The sequence below is a fragment of the Peromyscus californicus genome, unplaced genomic scaffold (assembly GCF_007827085.1).
Source record: "Peromyscus californicus insignis strain IS unplaced genomic scaffold, ASM782708v3 Scaffold_4__1_contigs__length_199733344, whole genome shotgun sequence".
NCBI classification, from domain to species: domain Eukaryota; kingdom Metazoa; phylum Chordata; class Mammalia; order Rodentia; family Cricetidae; genus Peromyscus; species Peromyscus californicus.
The window spans coordinates 122865678-122887699 of NW_026294562.1; the positions used below are offsets into that span (position 1 = coordinate 122865678).

Sequence of the window (22022 nt, forward strand, 5' to 3'; positions counted from 1 at the left end):
CTGCAGCTGCCACCTGGTGAAGGGCCAGGGAGGGCCTGGCAGAGATGTGGCTCCTGTGAATGCCTCTGCTCCCTTCCCACACTAAGAAGGCAGGCCAGGCCTGGCTGCTGGTTTCTCCTTTGGCAGTTTCCATTTTCTTTGTAATGCTAGTGCTGGTCTGGAGAAGTTTTTAAAAACCCAGTGGACTTGGCTTTCAGAGAAAGAGGGCCCTGGTGGGCTGGGCAGGGAGCAGTGTGGAAGGGGTAAGGCCGTCGCCAACTAGGGATTGTGGTCAAGAGCATGCCACTTCCCAGAGGCCACTGGTGGGAGGAAAGGGGGCTCTGCTCTGCATGGGGCTATAAGTGGCCAGCAGGAGCTATGCTGGTCTATGCCCTGCTCATCTGGGGAGGGGTGGCTAGCTGGCTGGGAAAAGGCGGAATGAAATCACCCTGGTTTTCAAGATCTACGTCCCAGCCAAGCTTCAGGAGCCACACACTGGCTCCCCGGGGAGCAGGAGGGCAGCTACTGACAAGTGGGTGGCTGGAAGCACTTCAGGGACTCACCCGGAAGTGCTTCTTCCGGAGAGCTGCCCACTGTCGCCAGGGCTTCTTGTGGGTAGGACAGAGTAAGAGGCTCAGTGGTGCCCTCCCCGTGAAAGAGGGACAGGACACGGCTCAACCCCGAGGGCATCTGAGCCTGCCCCTGCTGCTTGAGCGTTCCACTGGAGTTGGGATTGAATTCAGAATCTAGTCTTTCTGGGGTTTATTGGCCTCAGTCCTCCCTCCTCAGGACACTACCCCAGGGCCCTGCTCTAGCCTTCCTGGGGACCAGCTGATGATAGGAGAAGCATCCTTTCTGACACTGCCTGGGATGGCTTTGCCTCCTGGGAACTCACTACACAGGAGAGAAATGTCAGACCGCATAGCCATTTCTGTGGGCCAGTCTTTTTGGCTGGACTGCTGGGTGGGTGGGTGGGCAGATGGTAGCACAAGCCCCCCACCTGGTGTGGGAGACTAGTATGGCCCAGGCTTGTTTCTTGGTCCCTTTCCTAGCTTTGTAGCCTTGCCTCTGTTGACCGCAGCCCTGAGGAAGTCTGCTTTCTGGGATCCTAGCCTAGAGTCCCTTACATGGAGTTTGGCTTTCTTTGCCTTTCCTGTCCGCACTCTAGACAACTGGACCTGATATTCTCTCTACCCACTGAACCACCCTATCACATGCTCTGACAATAGACCCTTCCAGATGACCATGCATCTGCCCCCACCAGAGGCTGTCAGCACCCACCCTGCCTCTGCCAGGGGTCTAGGCTCCTTTCTTTCCCTAGTTTCAATGTGGTAGAGTGACCAGGCGCTTAAAGCCTTGAGGCAGACGAACATGGTTCATATCCTAGCCCTGAGTGACACTGGGCCTTTGGGCCTCTATAAAATGGAAATAAGAAACCGAGTCCGTGACGTTGCTGGGACAAAGATTACACAGAGCACGGATGCCAAGCCTGGCCCATCCACAGCCTCAGGCTTGAGGGAGCTTCCTCATTGCTTCTTGTATCCCCTTTATTCCCTATCAGTCCATCCCGGGTCAGCTCCATCCCTCACCTGCAGGGGAACCTTCACAGCTCCTCTTTGCCTCAATGCCTGGCATTTATTTTAGAGGGAACTTAGTCCACGGAAGCTGTGTGTTGGTTTGTCTCTGGGTGGGATGGACGCGCACGCATGCATGCATGCACACATGCACACACGCACGCACACAGGGAGGAGGGGGTCAGGGCTATCTAGAGATGTGTTTAGGAAAGCCTGGGCTCCTGACCCTGTGGCCTTTCTCTTAGCCCAAGCTGAAGGACCTTCTTAGGTTTCTCTGTTGAGGAAACAACTAGGCCTTTTGGACAGGAAAGAAAACACCCTGTCCAAACAGAAGCATCCTGAGGAATCGGCTGCCTGTGGGACAGATGTCAGGAGCCCTGCAAAAGGAGTACCCCGTCCTATCCTTGCTCACCCCCACCCCAGGACCTCCTAGGGGCAGGTCTATGTGTGTGGCTAGCCCTCTCTGGGTGCCCGACCTCCAGCAGAAGGTTGTCACCCCCTCAGCTCTCTACAGGAAGCAGGCACACATTAAGTACTCCTCTTGAACCATGTGGGGCAGTCATAGCCCACCCGCAGAGCGCTTAAGGAGTTTTTTTTTTTTTTTTAGAAGCCTGGACATTTTAATGGGACCTCCCACTTCTACAAACGCTTCTCTGCCACCTCCCTTTGAACTCCTCCCCCACATCAGAGTCTCCAGTCACAACTCCGTCAGCCTGCAGCTCCAGGTTTGGGGTCTGCACTCCAGCTCTAACAATTGCTACTCCCTGGGGGCCAGGCCTTGGGGAGGGAAAGGGACTGTGTACCTTTAAGGGGTTGGTCCGCCGGGAGAGCGAGGTTGTTGGAAGCAGCTTCTTTTCGGGCCATTCAGGATCCCAGATTTTTCTGCTACTTCAGACCTGGACAGCCTGTGGCTTCAGCGTGTCGCAGTGGTCCCAAGCATTTGAGTCGTCGAAGAGCCTGCTGGGGACGGTACACGTGGCTCGGGTTGACTGTGTTCCGGGGCTCTGTGCATGCAAGTTTCTCCCATCTCATCTAGGGAACCCCGCGGTTGCCGGGAAGGCTGGGGCTAGGAGACAGGGAACAGGGGGCAGAGGGAACTGGAGACTGAGGGGCTCGTTTGTCATGTGATCAGCCGTACAGGCTGACTTGGGTGCGACCCTTTTGGGAGCTACCAAGAGGCAAAACCGCAGCGAGCCCCGGGGATACTGTTCCAGCCATAAGTGGGCTGCAGCGGGAGCCACCAGAGACCCTGGCAGGAGGAGGGAATGGGAACTGGGAGCAACCTGCGTGGGGATGGACTGAGGATGCGTGCCTTTAGTCCACTCTGAACACTTGGGGACAAACGCAGGCTTGTCCTGCCGAGCACCTGGAGCGCCTGCCCTAGGGACAAACCCTGGGTGCGAGCTGGCCTCTCCCAGGGAGACCAGGAAGGTGAGGCGCAGGCGCTTGGACCCAGTCCTACCCCCAGCTCGCTGGGTGGTCACCGGCTGCCCCTGTTTGGTATAGGGCCTCCTGTGCTGACCCAGGGAACGCCTCAGTCCTGTGAGAGAGAGGTGACTGCCCGAGGCACCCTGCCTTCCCTCCAGCGGTTTGCACCAGGAGCCCTGGAAATGCCGGTGGAAAACGCCCCTCTATTGCCTCGGCCAGAACCTGGCGGGTGATGGCGGCAGAATTTCAAAGACTTGATAAAGCCTGATTGTAACTGGGACATTGGTGTCACATCCCTTCCTGAACTAGCCTGGTGCATCTGGGAGGGGCAATCCTGCCCTCTGCTGGTGTCTGGGGGGCTAATACTTATCAATGGCTCAGTTGCCGCGTGACAATGGTAGAGGTGGTGGACTCTGTTAATTCTGTTCTCCTTGGACCCTTCTTGGCCATCGGTGCTCTGGAAAGGCAGAGGATTGGTGATCAAGGGCTCGGGTGTCCTCTAAATCTCAGATGTTAGCCAGAGATAAATAAAGCCTTGGGTGGTTTACTCTTCCTCAACTGTGAAGAGAAGCCCAGGGTGGCTGTTTTTCTCCTGGTTGTTGAGAGAGGAGAAAGATTGCCCGCTGCTGCTAGCAGCCGTCACAGCTGCCGACGTTTGTTTGAGGGTTTGTCTCCATCAGACAGTGCTCTGGCAGTGTGGACCCTTTTATGAATGAAGAGATGGAGACTCGGCCAGACTGGTTGGAAATGGAGAGTCAGAAGAGAATCCAAGCAGCCCGTCTCGGTGGTGGTGCTGCGGTCTTAAGGGGCTGATGGCTGTGTAGGATGGCTAGAACCGAGGTGCGTTAGTGACAGAGGGGCTTGGCCCAGGCTTCTGCTCTGTGGTTAACCTTAGCATTTTGGGGCCACCCTTGTCTTCAGCCTCCAAGTTTCAGTCTGCTCAGAAGGTGGAGGGCTTGTGTTCTTTTTTTTTTTTTTTTTTTTTTTTTTGGTTTTTCGAGACAGGGTTTCTCTGTGTAGCTTTGCGCCTTTCCTGGAACTCACTTGGTAGCCCAGGCTGGCCTCGAACTCACAGAGATCCGCCTATCTCTGCCTCCCAAGTGCTGGGATTAAAGGCGTGCGCCACCACCGCCCGGCATGGAGGGCTTGTGTTCTAAGAGGCCAGATGACTTGCCCGGGGTCACCCAGAAGGTGGTGGAGCCTAGGCTCAAAGCCAGCAAGTCTAACTTGAATTTGGGTTATGAATTCTCCCCTGTCGCGTGGTTGTTGGACACGGGGCGTATCTTCTCTTGCTAACTTTTATTTGTCCTGTCGCCCCCCTGGTGGAAGGCTACACACCTGCAGGGCTGACATCACACCCTCCACTTGCATAAGTGCTAATAAAGTCGGACTTAAAGGGAGTTGGGTGCTCAGGGCACTTGAGGTCAGAGGGGCCCGGGGAGAGGCTGGTTTTGTGTTTGATGTGCAGGGTTTTGATGATGCACACTTGATTGGAGGTCCGAAGTCTCCCAGAGCCACCCTTTGAAGACTGTAAATCAGATTCATGCCATGCCTTTTCTGATGATGCTTCATGCCTTCCTTCTTAAAAAGTCCAAGGGACTACGTGACAGGGCCCCTGGTCACCACATGGACATTGCTTCCCGGTACCCTGGGGCTCCAGCCCCTTTGGCCTCTGAACTCTTTCTGCTGTTAGCTCTCTGCAGGGCTCTTCTCCCAGGAGTCTCAGGGCTCCCATCTTCTCAAAAGTCTTCCTGACCTAGGATCAAGGAACACCCAGGGCTCAGATTGTGGCTCAGTTGGTAGAGAGCTTGCCCAGCATTCAAGAAAGCCCTGGGTTTCATCCCAAGCACCCCATAAACTAGGCATAGTGGGCCAGACCTGTAGTCCCAGAACTTGGGGGGTGGAAGTAGGAGGATCAGAAGTTCAACGTCACCTTCAGTAACATGAAGAGTTCAAAACCACCTAGGGCTACAAGAGACCCTCCTTTGAATGTCAATAGAAAAGTAAGCACTTATCTCCCTGTTCCATCTCCTCCTATCATTTACAATCACATCTGTGTCTACCATCACCTTTGTTAGACGGTGAAGCCCAAGAGTACTCTGCTTTGAATCCCTATTGCCTAGAACTCTGCCTGCCTAGCTTGTGGTGGAAGCATGGGGAATATTTGTTGAGAAAATGAGGTCAGATCTCAGCTCTTCATCTCCCTGAGGGCAATTGTAGGCTTGTGTTTTTTGCACTACTGAGCCCCCGTTTTCTTGTCTGTACAATGCACACAATGCTTTTGATACTGGTGTGTGTAACTGTAGCCAGGAAGGTGCACAGCCAGTTGGAGGGACAGGTCCTACTTCACATCAGCTAAAGAGAATCCTACCCCTGTCATTTCCTGGCTGGGTGCCTGTTGGGTAGTTGTGTCTCTGTGTTTCTGTTCACTTGTGGATTCAATGGAGAGAAGGAAATTCTCCTTGCCAATTACGATGTGGGGGCCTCTTGGGAGGGCGGGGCGGGGGGAGGTGCTAGATGTAGGAGTTCATTTAAAAACTCGGGAGCTTGTTTGGGGCCCAGGCTGGAGGTTGTGAGTGTTGCCAGGGTCTCTGAGGCTGGGAAAGTCAGCCTTGGGGACTCACACTCTGTGGTGTTGGAGGGGGTTGCAGGTGTTTGTGAACTGTGGCTACCTTCTCCATGAGAGAAGGAATGAAGAGGTGTGAGGCCAGTGTAACGGGGCATCGCGTCGATTTGGCAGCAATTTCCCCAATACCTGAGCAGACACTCCAGTACTGACTTCTAATTGCCGAGGAGCAGTTTGTTGTGTGAATTCTGATGAAGGCTGACAGCAAGCGCCTGATGTCATTCAGCATTTGCACAGGTGTACCTCACCATCCAGACGCTTGTGGGTCACTGTCCAGAGCTCAGAAAGCAAACAGATGGGGGTGTTTCAGAATCCTTGCTAAGCCCAAGTCCCAAATCAACTTTCACCATCACGGCTCAGGGATACCGGGTGAGGGTAGTGGACCCATGTGACTGGCTTATGGGAATTTTGTAGATGTAACCATCTGGTTAAATAAGAAACACAGAGCCAAATACAGAGTTAAAAGCCAAGAGGTCAGAGCAATAGCTAAGAGCTGAGATTAGAAACCTTACCCTTCACTGCCGCTGCGGTCCTACCTCTCTGCAAGAGACCTACTTCCTGTGTGTTTGTCCTTTTTATTGACTTTCTATTCTGCCTTCTCATTGGTTGTAAACCCAACCACATGACCTCCTTTTCACTGCCCATCTATACAGACCTCCAGGTCTTCTATGGTTGGTATTGAGATTAAAGGCATGTGTCTCCATGCTGGTGGTATCCTTGAACACACAGAGATCTGTCTGTCATGTGATCGGGATTGAGGGTGTGTGCTACCACTGCCAGACTTCTGCTATTACTTCTGACCCTCCAGGGAACTTTATTTATTAACATACAAATAAAATCACATTTCAGTACAAATAAAATATCACCTTAGAATTTAGCACCTGCAGCCTTCTAATAAAACCAGGAATAAGATGAAGAAATGCCAAGACAGTCCTGAATTATAAAAACAAAATACAGAAGAGGGGGAAATCCAATCTAGGGCATCAGCATGTCAGGCAAGTAGTCTATCATGGAATGACATCCCAACCCTGGTCATATGTCTCACTTTGGCAAACTTGGCTCTTCTTCTTCTTCCCACCCCCTCCCTGCTTTTTAGAGATCTATTTATTTTAAGTGTATGAGTGTTTTGCTTGCGTATCTATGTGTGCCACACGTGCCAGAAGAAGGTGTTGGATTCCCTGGAAGTGGAGTTACAGATAGCTGTAAGCCACCATGTGGGTGCTGGAAACCGAACTGGCTTCCAGGAATGTTAGTGCACTCCAAGAAATTCCATCAACAACGAGGAAGCACTTGCCCCACGGCAGGAGGACCTGCCCTCTGTCCCCGAGTCGGCAGAGAACTTGTGATACTGTGCCGTTTTTGCTTTGCTTTGTTTCTCAAGACCAGGTCTAGTGTAGTCCAGGATTGCCTGAACTAGCTATGTGTTATGTAGCTGAGGATGACCTTGAACACCTGATTGGAGGATCAGGTGCCCTCCACCTCCCATTATAGGCATGAATAATTCCTGGCCTTACTTGTTTTTAAAGACAGGCTTTCTCTGTGTAGTCCAGGCTGGCCCGGAACTCCCCCTCCTCCCTCTGCCTCCCCAGGGCTGGGGTTACAGGTGTGTGGCATCAGGTAGTGCTTGTGGGTAGTTGTGAACAGGGCTGCTTTTGCTCCCTTTAGCACTGGGGGTGCTGAAGTCTCATGTTTTGAGCAGTCGGCTCTATTTTCCTCTGACCTTGTAATTTTTTAGTGTATAATTTTGCAACAATGCACATTTTTTTTAAGGATACAAAGGACACCCAGGGAGCACTGGTCCCAGGGAGCACCAGGGAGCATTGGTCCCAGCTGAACTGATCTAAGAGGCTAGAAGCCCTTCCACCCAGAAAGGCCTCTGGGTCAGCAGTAGGGTGGCCCTGGGTCACCCAGTTCTGTCTAAATCTACAAGCATCTGATTCTTCAGCCTGGTTTCCTCTTGGTTTCCAACTGGAGTCTAACGGGAGGGAAAGGAAACAACAATGTTTAGGGAGAGCTCTACAGCAGGCACTCGTGAGTCTCCCACAATCTTCTCACTGCATTTAGCATGGTGACTCCAGGCTTTGGAGCTGGAATGGGTTCACATTCTGACTGACACGTCCTAGCTGGATGACCTGGGGCAGTCTTTACGTTGGCTTTCTCCTTTGTATAGCAGGAATCCCGGGCTGGGGACATAGCTTGGTTGGTAGACTGCTTGCTTAGCATGCACGAGGCCCTAGATTTATCCCTCAGCACTCCTGTGATCAAGACCAGCCTGGGATAGAGGCGACCCTGTCTCAAAAACACGTTAAATAAACAAATAAGGACACTACTAACCTCACCTGGAGAGTTGTAGTGAGGACTCGGTGCGATAGTTAAGTGCTTGTGAAATTGCTCTTGCTGTTACTCTAGCAGCTGGGGTGCACCAGTTACTTTCTTGAGACAGAGACCAAATACCTGACAAGAAACAGTGTGAAGAAGGCAGGGACTGGCTCACAGTTTGTGGGGATACAGTCCACCGTGGTGAGGACGACGTGCTGGTAAAGCGACTGGGCCGGTGGAAGCGTGATGTAGCCGGTCATCACCCCGGCAGGCAGGAAGTAGACAGATGCGGATGGAACTGGGGTGGGTCTACAGCCCATAAGGCCTCATGCTCCACAATCCCACTTCCTCCATCTAAGACCAGTGCAAGTGTGTCTCACCTTTTGACATTGAGGTACGACATGGTCATCTACATAGTTCATGTTTGAGAACCACGCCATCAAATTAAAAACTAAATAAATAAAAATAAAAAGGCACAGGGCCAGAGAGAGGGCTCAGCACTCACGAGCACTTTCTGTCCTTCTAGAGCTCCTGAGTTCAATTTCCCAGCACTCATATTGGGTGGCTCACAACCACCTGTAACGCCAGCCATAGGAGATTTAACACCACCTCTGGTCTCCAGGGGCAACCGCACGCATATGGCATAACAAACCCCCAAATCTCGCAATGCTTTCAGAAAGTTTTATGATTTTGTGTTTAGACCACATTCCACCTCCTCCTTAAACAGCACCACCAGACAGGGACCAAGTGTTTATACTCACGGCCTATGAGGTTGTGTCACACTCAAACTGTAACAGCGTGACGTGAATGAGGGTCATCAACACAGCGAGGCTGAGCCGTGTTCACAAATACTCTTGTGTGGTGGTTGATGTTCAAGGGTGCTTGTGCCTGGGCCATTGTCGGTAGAGGATGTCCAGGCTGGAGGGTGGCTGTGGGTTTGGCTTCTGTGGAGACAGTAGATTGGAGAAAGAATATCAGGGCATGCCTCCCCCCCCCCCCCCCCCGCCCCCAGTACTCTCTGCAGGCATAGACGCTGCACAGGCTGGTTCTGATCATATGCTGTTTTACCTGTATCTAGAATCCTATCACTGTCAGAGGAGACTGGGACCTGCTAGGGAGAAGTGCACCAGGCAAGGGTTATGGTGTCCACCATACAGCTGCAGACATGGCTCAGAGTCACACAGCGAAGAGCAGTGGGCTTCTGTGTATCTGCATCAGTACTCTAAACCAACCACAGATGGATAGTCAAGCGGAAAAATGGTTACTATACAGGATTCGATAAAAGTGACCTAGAGATGACTTGCAGTGTACGGGAGCATATGGAGAGGCGATATGCCAGTGTGATGCCACTTTCCATCAGAGTGTTCCTGGACAGTGGTGCCCATGAGGGGCCTGTGAAAAACTGCCCATTAATACTGAGGGATGGCTGGAGTGGAGATGCTTCTGAACAGGGATCTTCTAGTTCTGAGCAGGAGGCTTTGTGGAGTCAGCAAGGCTCCGTCCTGGTGTAGCACAGTAACTAAGCTTAGACCTCAGATTTTCTGCAAATTCGTCAAAGAAGGCAGTGAATTCAAGCTTCAGCTCCCTCTTCATCTATTCCTCCTTTCCATCAAGGACTAATTGTTTAGGAAACAAGAATGTTCCTTCCAGAGTCTGCTCACCCTCAAAGGCCAATGTTTGCTTTGCATTCTCCCCTCTTTTCCTTTCCCTTCCTCCCTCCATCCCTCCCTCCCCCTTCCTTTCTCTCTCTTCTCTCCTCTCCCCTCCCCTCCTCTCCTCTCCTCAGCTCTCCTCCCCTCCCTTCCCCTGCCCTCCCCTCACTTTCTCTTCCTTTCCCCCTGTTTCCTCTGGTCTTGTACACAGACATTCTCAAAAGGCCATATGTTTGCAATCATTGTGGCAATTGTGTGTTTTGCTTTGTCACAAATGACACCCTGAGCATCCTCCCACAGTCCTCCGCAATAATCATACAGTTCTATTTGCAAAGGAAGGCCTGGTCTTGCTGCACTGAAGCCTGCCTCCGCCTGCCTCCAGAAGGGTGTTTCTAAGATGCGAGTCTGGCCCCTGAACTCATCTACTTGAAGCTTTCATCTGCAGGTATCAGGACAGAGAGTAGACATCCAGGCTCGCCTCCTCCCAAGGCATTCAGACAGAGTCCCTGCCGACCACTCCCTCCCTCCTTCTCCCACGTCAGTCAGGGGCTGGGCAGGAAGCGGAGTTCGCTCCAGATGGTTGCAACAAGGAGATTTTCATCAAGGGATCTCTTCTAGAGAGTAATGATAGGGATAGAGCAGAGGACTGGGAGGCTGTTGGGAGGATGTGATCACTGCAGTGGGGAGGGGTGGGGAGGACATACTGTTCTCTCCCCCATCTCGTGGGTGCTTCCCACTGACTAAATCCAGAAGTCAGAAGGCTGGGGGGGGGGGCAGGACATGTGACCCACAGGGGTGGAAACGTGGTGGTGACAATGGACCTGGGGAGTGCATGGGAACAAAGGGAGAGCATCCCTCATGCCTGTCCCTGGCCTCTGCACCTTGTGATGCCTGTGCCCTGCCAGGACCAGCCTGTGCTTTCCACCCTGAAAATTGCTCGGCTTCAATGTTCCTTTGGGTGTTCCCACCTTTAGACAGGGCCTTGTGTAGCCCAGGCTGGCCTCAAACTCCGTATGTGAGCTAGGATGGCCTTGAACTCTTGATCTTCCCGCTTCCACCTCCCCAGTGCTGGGATTAGAGTTGTACACAAATAGCGTGTTGTGGAGCCGTTCCCGTGGTGGTAGGCACTCAAGATGCAGCTGGCCCAAGGGCTGTAGTCTGTTCGTTTTGTTTTTAAAATGTATTAAAAGATCATACTTTGATTGCTAAGACTTTTTGAGGTAGAGGCAGGAAGATCAAGAGTTCAGGACCATCCTCTGTGGCAAGCTCACTGCATGAAACCCTCTTTAAAACAACACCCCTCCCAACTCAATTCTTCCAAGAATATTTATATATGTATGTATGTGCGCACACACACACACACACACACACACACACACACACACACACTGCAGTGCATGTGTTCAGGTTAGACAAAATTATGCAGTTGGCTCTCTTCCATTTCCCAGAAGTTGATTGGGTTGTCAGATCTGTGCGGGCGACATCTTTACCCACAGAGCCATCTTACCCCTCAAATACTTTGTGACCTTGATCTAGTCTTAAAAACAGATGTCACATTGTCAAAGCCCTCCCCACACAGATATTTCTGTGTTGAAACAAAGTTTTCTGGTGCAGACTTATTGTTACTAAACATGAACCCCCGCCCTGGAATGTTCTGTTCTAGTCTCCTCTGTTTTTCTTAAAGGGTGCTGTTCACAACCTTTGAAATTCAAACTGTTCTTGTGTGTTTATTGTCCAGGGATGCAGTGGACACCTCTTCTAGCTTGTTCTAGCTGCCTGCTGCGCTCTGAGGACAGCACCTGGTGCGCAGAGATGTTCTGTGATGCAGTATGTGTGAGAGGATGCATGTAGAGGAGTGCCAGACCCCCCGTAGTGACGCTTCTGTAATTGGCTCCTTTTCTTTCTCTCCACAGTTGCCCTTGGGCCCAGCCTCATCCAAGACACCTTGGCACTGCCACCACCCTGGCCAGGATGGGCCTGCGGTTCCTTGTCTTGCTGTTGCCACTGTCCTGTGTCTTGGGACTGCCATTCTACAACGGCTTCTACTATTCCAATGGCCTGCATAGCAGGGCCCTGGGCAATGGCTACGGGGAAGGTGGGTGGCTCCTAGGCCTGTCCCCTGGCTCCTGCTGTGATAGGCAGGTTTCAGCCTGGGGTGGAGACAGCAAGATCTTTCCTGGCTGGGCCTCCAAGGGTGGATCAGCCTTGCTTCTAAGATGAGAAGAGATGGTTTAGATAGATACTCTGAGTTTGCTGGTACCAGAGACACGGGACCAAGTTCTCTTGGGGTGGCCCTTGTTCCTAGAACAGCTACTTCTTTAAGATCCAGCCCAAGTGCCACCACCCCTGGTCTTCCCTGCAGAAGGGACTTTGGAGTCACGGAGATGTGAGTCTGAATATCAGTGGTACCTCTTTCCAGCTGGGTGGCCTTGGGCAGGGGACTTTTGAGAAGGCAGTCACTGTGTCCCTGCAGTGAGTTCCACCTCACCAACCTAGTTCTGTTGCTTAGGGAGTTCTGTCATTTGTACCCTGAGCTCTGACAGTCTCCTGTCTTGGCTAGGGTAGCTGGGTCTTTTGGAGGAGCCCTGGTGGACAGTTGGCCCAGACTGTGAAAAGGAGGGTGTGCTGTGCTCTCTGGGGGCGGGGCACTGTGGAATGAAGGGGACTCAGGAACACTTGAGACAGGACACTCACTGTAGCCATCTTGTCCCTTGGTGAAGTTCTTGTCGGTCATAGCAGCTAGCACTTAAAATTCATTTTTTAAAAAAATTTATTTTTATATTTATTTATTTATTTATTTATTTGTGAGACGGTCTCATGCAGCCTGTGTACCGTCAACAAACTTGACTCATAGCTGGGGACAGCCATGAACTTCTGATCCTCCCGACTCTGTCTCCCAAGCGCTGGGATTACAGGCATACCTTTACCCCTGATTTGATGCACTGTTGGGGCCTAAACCCAGGGCTTGTGCGTGTTACAGGCAAGCACTCTCCTGAGCTACACCCCTAGCTCCCTATGCTGCTCTGGAAGTTTCTGTGTAGCTGACGATAGCTTTGAGGTCCTGACACTCCTGCCTCCACCTCCCAAGATCTGTGATCACAGGCAGGAGCCACCACGCTTAGCTTGTCAGCTAGCTTTTGGTGGAGAACAAATTGCCCCAAACACAGCTGATTAACAGCACACCCATTAATGGAGCCCTGTGTGGCTCAACACTTTGGCGTGAGCTCTGTTTCTTCTGGTCCTACAGCCTGCCTCTCTTGGGGGAATACAACTCTGTGTGTTTCCTGAGTCTCCCTCTGAGTCTTGGGGGTGGGGAGGGGGGAGGGATGGGGTGGTGGGTGGGACTATTTTCAGTTATCGCCAGACTGTGCAGCAAAAAGAATTTTAGGACAGATCAGAGTTTATTGATTAAGCAAACGGATAAGATGAACTGAAGTGCGTCGGTGTGGGTGTTGGGAGAGTGTCCCTGAGAGTCCCAGCAGTCGCTGTGTGTGGGATCTGGGGACCATGATGCCACCGAGTCTGTAGCTGAGCCTAGATATTAGGGAAGGGATGTGCTGGTCTAGCTGTCTACCTCCTTGTTTAATCTACAAGGAGGATTCTCTCACTGAGCAGCTGCAGCTCGGGAAGGGAGTGCTGTAGAGAAAACATTGGTCAGAGGGACCTTTATTCATACAAGGGTCATAAGGAGACAAGGAGGCTGGAGTCGAGGCATGGCTTATTAGCTGTTTTTAGAAATTGGTTCCCCCCTTTTCTTTATTTTTGAGAATTTCATATAGGTATACAATGAAATATGATCAAATCTATTTCCCATTTTACTTCTCTAACTTTTCTGTATCTCACAATGTCGCCCTCCCCAACTTCATGTTTTTTTTTTAATCTTTTTTTTTTGATACTGGTCTTAATATATTATCTCCCTGGCTGGCTTGAAACATGGCTATGCAAACCAGGCTGGCTTCGAACCACAGAGATTGGCCTGCCTCTGCCTCCCGAGTACTGGGATTAAAGGTGTATACTATTATGCCTGACCACTTTTTTTTATAACCCATTAAGTCTAGTTAATGCTACCCATATGTACACCCGTGTGGGGCCATCCACTGGAATCCTACCAGGGCCACATCCTCAACAGAGAATAATTCTCCTTCCCCCAGCAACCAATGACTGCCAATAGCTCCTCAGTAAGGGATGAAGCCCGGAGATCGTCTCCAGCATCTATGCCAGAATTCTGGCTGGTTTGATCTTGTACACGTGATCACAGGTAACCACAGCCACTGTGAGTTCACGAGCGCAATAGACTTGGCATGTCCAGAAGACAAAATTCCTCCCCATCAGCTGCCTCTTACAGTCTTTCCACTCCCCTCCTGAGATGTTCTCGGAGCCATGGGTGGTCCTTGTGGGGCTGAACACCAAGTCTCTTATTCTCAGCTCTTTGATCTCATTAGCTATTCTGACACTGTCGTTGGTGATGTTTCTCAGGAAGGGGAGGTGTAGTTCTCCTGCAGTGATGCTGAGATGCCTTGTGCCAGTCAGGGACAGTCGGAGATCCAAAGCAGGAGAGCAAGGGGGCCTGTTTTTCCTCGGGTCCCCTCTGTCTTCTAACTATCCCACCTCACGACTTGCAGATGACCTGCTACTGGGTAGTGGATCACCTTGCAGGTGGTTGGTGTAGGATGACCCCAGCTGAGGAGGATGCACTCGGCTTTTCATGGTCTCTCGTGCTCTAGACAGGCAAGTCTGGGCTTGTGCACATAGTGACTGGCAATCGCTGTCCCTAGAGAAGGTAGGATCAGCAAGAGCTCCTGGGACCAAGCCTCAGAACAGGCACAGTGGGACAGTCACTTCCACCTTTCATTCAAGCAGAAAGCAGATGGCAAGGCTAGTACAAATTCAAGGAACTGATAGTACCTCTTTTTTTTTTTTTTCACTGCATGTAGCCCATGCTGGTCTCAAACTAATATTAATCCTTCTGCCTCAGCCTTCCTACAGGTGTTTGCCACCACACACAGCTCAGTGGAAGTAGGCACAAAGTCACATTTGTGGAGGCAGTGGGTGTGTGGAGGAGGGGAGCCGCAGGCACTTGGAGGGGTGGGGGACAGTGGCTCTTTTTGCATCCTGCAACACGTGAGTCCGGAGGAGCTTGGGAGGAGGGTGTGAATGGTCCTTGCAAGACCATTGCTGCATCTGTGCCCCACCTTGCTACCCCCAGGCCTGTTCAACGGAGTGAAGTTGGTGGTGGAGACGACTGAGGAGTCTCTGTTCAGTCACCGAGGAGCCAGTGTGACCCTGCCCTGCCGCTACCACTATGAGCCAGCCCTGGCGTCCCCGAGACACGTTGTGCGCGTTAAGTGGTGGAAGCTGTCCGAGAATGGATCCCCGGAGCAGGATGTGCTAGTGGCCATCGGGCAGAGGCACCGCTCCTTCGGGGACTACCAAGGGCGAGCACACTTGTGGCAGCACAGACCGCAAGAGGTGTCCCTGGAGCTTAGGGACCTGCGGCTGGAGGACTCTGGGCGCTACCGCTGCGAGGTCATTGACGGGCTGGAGGACGAGAGTGGCCTGGTAGAGCTGGAGCTTCGGGGTGAGGCCCTGACAGATGCCACTGGGACCCAAGGGAGGGGGAGAGGACCCAGAGAAGGCCTAGACCTTTATACTTTACACAGGTAAGCACGTCTAAGTCTCTAAAAGGAAGTTATTGTAGTGTCATGGCTCTTGTTTTCCAGGTGAGGAGACAAAGAGAGATCTACTAACTTACGTAAGGGCGTGTAGCTGACAGGTGGCAGAGGTGGTGTTTGAACCCAGGGAGCGACCTCCGAAGCCACTGCCTCCTATTCCTTCCCATTCAGTCCTGTTCGGAAAGAGGGACGTGGGGGCTGGCTGCACAGCCCACTGGACCCAGAACTGAGGTTCTAGTGGGGTTAGTCAGCAAGACAGATGAGCAAGGCAGGGGCAGTGGGTGACAGCAGGGACTGGTGTCAGGGTCCGAGGAAACGCTGAAGGAGACCCCAGACTCAACTAGTATGTAAGAGCAAAGAGCGTTTAATATTCCAGCATGCATGCGGGGTCGTTCACCTGTTCAAAATGGCGACGACCCCGAGAGGAGCGTGCAGGCTCCTTTTAAGCACAGCAAAGGGGAGTTTCAGGGACAGTTCGGTCATCTCATACATGACTGGTTAAACAAGCAGCAGTTACACTAGTATTCTTGTAATTGGCTGGGGTTTAGTCTTACCATTTTTGGACATACTTGCACAGGCTTGGGCAAGTCTGGACGTGACTCCGAAGGGGGCTGCAGGATCTGTCCTTGAGATTTGAGGCTGGTTTAGACCCTGTGTTAATTCTCTTCCTTGTCCCTGAATGCAAGGGTATTGTGGGTAAATGGCCCTTTGGTGGGAGAGACACCTATTTTGCCCTTCTCAGAGAACTGAAACCTAAACTCAGTTGTGAGAATGGGAGAGTTTAACCCTGGGCACGATGCTGAACCCCATTCCATGTGAGGAAAGCCATTTAATTCAGGCTAGTTATGATGCCAATTCAGAATGCAGGCCTATTGCGGTTCGATTTTCATATTTATTCTAAGTAGGAAATTGTGTGTGTGTGTGTGTGTGTTGGGGGAGATAAGAACCAGGGTCTTGGGCATGCTAGGCAAATGGCCTATCATTGAGCTATATAACTAGCTATTGGAATCTCTGGATTTTTATGTAAAATTATCCTTTTTTTTTTAGAAAAAGTAGTGCTGTCTGGATCAGCCAGATGCTACGAGCCAGGTCTCAGGTAGCTCCAGGTTGCAATCTCTTTGTTGTTCTGACTCCTTTGTGTCTTGGGGGGGACAGCATGGCTTCATCTCTCTCCTCTAACTCCATCTTATTCCACTCCAACTTTGGCCCCTGAGCAGGGCTCATCCCTGGAGCCCAGGCTCTCTCAAGAACAGACAAGGGAATCATGGTACAGGTAAAGGCGGTTCCTTTGTGACCTTCCTCTAGTAGTGAGAGTGAACTTGCCTCCTGAAAAAGATCCCCTGGAGTCTGTAGCAGCTCCACCTCTGTGGCCTACAGGGCCTACCTGGTGACTCAGAGGAGCCAGACTGCTCATTCTGAAGTCTGGGTTATCAGAGGGAAAGGTTATCAGGGTCAGCCTAGAGAGACAGGGAGTCCTCAACACTTTCCTCATCCCTGGGGTTGCAAGGAATGGGAACTTAGGGTGGGACCAGGCATACTATCACCCTCCACCCCCCACCCTGTTGGGTCCCATGAGCTTCACTGCTCCCTCAGCCTGGACACAGGGTGATGTTTATTCATGATTCTGCTTCTAAACAGCACAAGCCAAGGAGGGCCGCCTCCTCGGACTTAGAGTTACCCCTGTTTCTTAAGGCTTCATCTGACTTGCTGTGGACTGAAAGATGCTTACAATTTTTAGATTGGGCAGTAATAGAATGGTATCTCATGTGAATGAAGTCCTAGGTTCAAATCCAGCTTACAACAAACGAAAATGAACCCTCAACTTTTTATAAGGTAAAATTTCAAACACGCACAATAACATGGAATTCTGTTTGTGCTTCTATTGTCCGAGACAGGATCTCACTCTGTAGGCCACGTTGGTTTTGAGCTCATGGTAATTCTCCTGTCTCAATCTCCTGAGTGCTGAGATTGCAGGTGTGAACCACCACACCCTGCTAGAACAGTAGCTTTTGAGGGGAATGTGTGGCCTTGTCAGGACGGCCACTAGGAAGGAGGCCTCCTGCCCCAGGGTGCCCCCAGCCTCAGGACTCTTTTACTGAGGGGCCCCTTCACCACCCTTCCTTCTGCAGTTTTTTTTTAAATATTTATATTTATTTATTTATTATGCATACAGTGTTCTGCCTGCATCCCTGCAGGCCAGAAGAGGGCACCAGATCTCATTTCAGATGGTTGTGAGCCACCATGTGGTTGCTGGGAATTGAACTCAGGACCTCTGGAAGAGCAGCCAGTGCTCTTAACCTCTGAGCCATCTCTCCAGTCCCTCTTCTGCAGTTTTTAGGGGTGTCTTACTCTGTATCCCAGGATGACCTTAAACTCGTGGTAATTCTCAGTCTCAGCCTCTTGAGTCCTGGGATTACAGGTGTGAGCCGTCATATTCAGCTTCCCTTGTTTCATCAAGACATTCCTGCATTTAGAAGCCAGGCTTGGTGGCTCATGCCTGTCATCCCAGTGCTTGGAAGGGTGGAGCAGAAGGACTGGAAGTTTGTAGCCAGCTTGGGTTACACAGCAAGACTCTGTCCTTGCCTTAGGGTTTCTGTTGCTGCGATGAAACACCATGACAAAAAGCAAGTTGGGGAGGAAAGGGTTTATTCAGCTTTGATTTACTTATCACTGTTCATCATGGAAGGAAATCAGGACAGGAACTTAAACAGGGCAGGATGCTGGAGGCAGGAGCTGATGCAGAGGTCATGGAGGGGTGCTGCCTACTGGCTTGCTCCTCATGGCTTGCTCAGCCTGCTCTCTTATAGAACCCAGGACCACCAGCCCAGGGATGGCACCATCCACCATGGGCTGGGCTCTACCCCATCAGTTGCTAATTAAGAAAATACCTTACAGGCCTTCATACGACCCGATTTTATGGAGGCATTTTCTTAATTGAGGTTCGCTCCTCTCAGACTTTAGCTTGTATCAAGTTGACATAAAACCACTGAGCACAGTTCTCCACTCCCTCCCCCCAAAAGGAATTTGCACGCTAATGCACTGAAGACACACACACAGCTGGCCTTTCCTGTCTGTGGTCCCTCCTCTGCAAATTAAACCAATTTGTAGGGGCTAATGAGACGGCTCAGTGGGTAATGGCACTTGTGGCCAAGTCTGGCAATTTGAGTTCAGTTCCCAGGACCCACATGGTGGAAGGAGAGAACTGATTGCCATAATCTGTCTCTTGACTTTCATGCACGTGCCCTGCCCTAATAAACAAACAAACAAACAAACAAATAATGCAATTAGAGAAATAAACCAACTCATAAATTAAAAGCATGCACCTGTGCCCCAAATGCAGAAAGTTTCCAAACTCAAGCCTTGAGCTCACTGTAGGCCAAGTACCACGCTGAACCATGAGGATAAAGTGACGTGTAGGCATGTGTCGGAATCTTAAGCCGTCTGCAGGTAAATTAAAATGTATTAGAGGATGTGCAGCTACTGCCATTTTTCTATACTTTACAGATGCCCCTAGGACGGTGTGTGTGTGTGTGTGCGCGCGCGCGCGTGCGTGTGTGTGTGTGTGCGCGTGTGCGTGTGTGCGTGTGTGTGTGTGTGTGTGTGTGTGTGTGTGTGTGTGTGTGTGTATAAACCCCACCCCTGGAGCCTAGAGCATAACAGCATGGCCTCATCTTCTATCCTACTCTATAGTCTGAGACATCACTTGATGGATTAATCATCTCACAAGCCAATATGTATTTTCTGGGAAATCTGCTCAGTTCTAGAAGGAAGGCAAGAGGCAGGGGAACACTCCCCTTTGGATTTAGACCTTGGGCAGCAGGTAGGAGGTTTGGCTGAGCTACCCGAGGATGTGTGCAGAGGTGTCTGTGGTTTTTTTGTTTTTGTTGTTTGTTTGGTTTGGTTTTGTTTTTTAGAGACAGGGTTTCTCTGTGTAGATTTGGAGCCTGTCCTGGATCTCGCTCTGTAAACCAGGTTGGCCTCGAACTCACAGAGATCCGCCTGCCTCTGCCTCCCGAGTGCTGGGATTAAAGGCGCCGTGTTTTGGAGGCGGCGTGCATCCCAGGGGAAGTGAGGAGCTCTGGCTTCCCCCTTCTGACCCCTCTGAGCCGGTCCTTCCTTTCTAGGCGTGGTTTTCCCATACCAGCCCCGCGAAGGGCGCTACCAGCTCAACTTCCACGAGGCCCAACAGGCCTGCCGGGAGCAGGGCGCGGTGGTGGCTTCCTTTGAGCAGCTCTTCCGCGCCTGGGAGGAAGGCCTGGACTGGTGCAATGCAGGCTGGCTGCAGGACGCCTCTGTGCAGTACCCTATAACGCTGCCCCCGGCAGCCCTGCGGAGGCCTCGGCCTGGCGCCTGGTGTTCGCAGCTATGGCCAGCGCCACCACCGCCTGCACCGCTATGACGTGTTCTGCTTCGCGGCTGCCGTCAAGGGTGAGTGGAATGGCCCGGCACAGACCTGCCTGTTTGAGGGTCATCTGGAACCTGAGGGAGGGCCTCCTTATCTGTGAAGCTTCCAGGACCCTCTGCTCTTCTCTGCCTGCCTCTGGGCCCAAGGTCTGAAGCGCTGGCAGTTCTGGAGGCAATGTCCAGTTCTCAGCACTTTACTCTTGATGTTCACGGCTGCCACTGGTTATTCATTCATGAGACATCTGAGTGTCTATCACGTATTGGGCTGTGAGTCAGCGCAAACAAACCATGTCTTTTCCCCAAACACCGGCCTTATTATTCATTGAAAGATAAATGAAAGCAGAAATTTGTTCGGTACCGTAGCAAAAAATACTTAGAAGTAAGTGTCAGGCAGGGCCGGGATGTAGCTCAGTTGGTCAAGTTCTTGCCTAGTGTGTACAAGGCATGGGTCCCATCCCTAGCACCTCCTGAACTGGGCATTGTAGTGTACTCTCAGCACTTGGGAGGTGGAGGCAGGAGGATCAGAAGTTCAAGTTTAAGGTCATCCTCAGCTAGCTACCTAAAGAAGTGCCTGCTGGCGTGTAGAAGTTCCTCACATAGTAGGTGCTCAGTAAACGGTGGGTGAAGAGATTAGTCCAGTCTCGGCGGGTGCTCACTCAGAACGCAGCTGGGGAAATGACTAGAGTAACCCTAGTCTTGGGGCAGGTGTGGTGGAAAGGTGCCCCTCTCAAAGTGTCCAACACAGACTCCCATAGGGCAATTCCTCCCTGCCTGTGGCAGCCCCCCCCCCCCCCGAGCTGTACGGCACTCAAATGCCCCACTTTCCCACAGGGCGGGTGTACTACCTGGAGCACCCGGAGAAGCTGACGCTGCTGGAGGCCAGGGAGGCCTGCCTGGAAGATGGCGCACAGATCTCTACGGTGGGCCAGCTCTTTGCTGCTTGGAAGTTCCGCGGCCTGGACCGCTGTGATGCTGGCTGGCTGGCAGACGGAAGTGCCCGCTACCCCGTAGTTCACCCCCGTCCCAACTGCGGGCCCCCTGAGCCTGGAGTACGGACATTCGGTTTCCCAGACCCACGCACCCGCTATGGCGTCTACTGTTACCGCCCAGCGTTAGCAGGGTGGCCGGCTGTGCATCCTCCTGCCCTCTGACTTCCTGGGTCAACTTTCTGACACAAGGGTTCACCTTGTCCCTTGAGGGTTGGGGCGTTGCTTGTGTTGTTTTTATACGTCCCAACTTAAACATTTTTAAAAGGTATTATTATTATTTTTTTTTACAGACCCAATTCTCAATTCTCTTGGCATCCCTCTCTGGGGCGTTTGAGGTCCATTGGATTTTAAAAGGCTCTGCCGTGTTCTGGTACAGCTGGCATCCCTAACCTGAGGAATCCGGTGCCGAGCATGAGCAGTGCCTGCAGCTAGCCCCCTCTCCTTGGCTTAGAGGAGGCAGAAGGATGAGTGTTGACTCTTTTTAAATTTCTGCACAGGGTCCTTAGACTTGTGGATGAGGGCTTAAGGAAGGGAGAACCTTCCCGCATCATCTCCTGGTTCCTGAGTCGAGTATCCTTCCCATGTTCCCTGCTTGGGAGTGACCCTCTGGGTGTGTGTACCTTCTTTGGCCAATAAATGGTGCTGATTCCCTTCTTTCCCTCCCAGGTGGCCTCCGTGTCTGACCCTTTGTCTCCTTCAGCCTCAGGGACTAGATCTCAGCCCAGGGTATGTGTGGGGTCACTTCCGTCCTCTGTCTTTCTAGACTGCCCCTGTGTACTGGTTTGGTTTTGATCTTGTCTATCCTACAGCATACCCTGCCTCAGGTACTGGCCCAGCTTCCCATCTGCACCCCATGATGGCCCATTTTTGAGGGGCTCAGGAGAAAGAAGAGTAGAAGGTGCCTTCCAATGGGTCTCAGAGGCTGAGGATCTATGAAGTGTCTTTGTTCTTCACCCCAACAATGCTTTGGGGAACCAGACCTGTATTTCACCCAGATGTCCCCTAGTGCTTGACAATCAGATGTTCAGTCAGTTTTTCTTTTTCTTTTCTTTTCTATGTGCATGCATACGAGAGAGAGGAGAGAGAGGAGAGAGAGAGAGAGAGAGAGAGAGAGAGAGAGAGAGAGAGAGAGAGAGAGAGAGAATGGGCATGTGGTGCAGGTGCCTGCAGAGGCCAGAAAGGGCAATGGATCCCCTGGGATTAGACTTGTGGGTTATGGTGAGCCACCTGACATGGATGCTCTTCAAGAGCAGCAAGCCGTCTTAACCCCTGAGCCATCTCTCCAGCCCCTCAGTTCAGTTTTTTTGTGGGGGTGAAGGGAGAGGGATTGAGACCGTCTCACATAACCCAAGTTGGTCTTGAACTTTCTATATAGTTGA

The 22022-nt window shown here is 51.7% G+C and overlaps 1 protein-coding gene across 1 annotated transcript; it reads left to right on the top strand.

The window, feature by feature from the left end:
- The first annotated feature begins 974 nt into the window (after positions 1 to 974).
- Hapln3 (hyaluronan and proteoglycan link protein 3) lies at positions 975 to 21308 on the top strand. Its single transcript, XM_052712449.1, is given in 7 exon segments — positions 975 to 2522; positions 11317 to 11380; positions 11492 to 11673; positions 14785 to 15156; positions 19375 to 19565; positions 19567 to 19678; positions 20486 to 21308. Coding segments are annotated over 6 exon segments (1239 nt in total). The 5' UTR covers positions 975 to 2522; positions 11317 to 11318; the 3' UTR covers positions 20806 to 21308.
- The last annotated feature ends 714 nt before the right edge of the window (positions 21309 to 22022 follow it).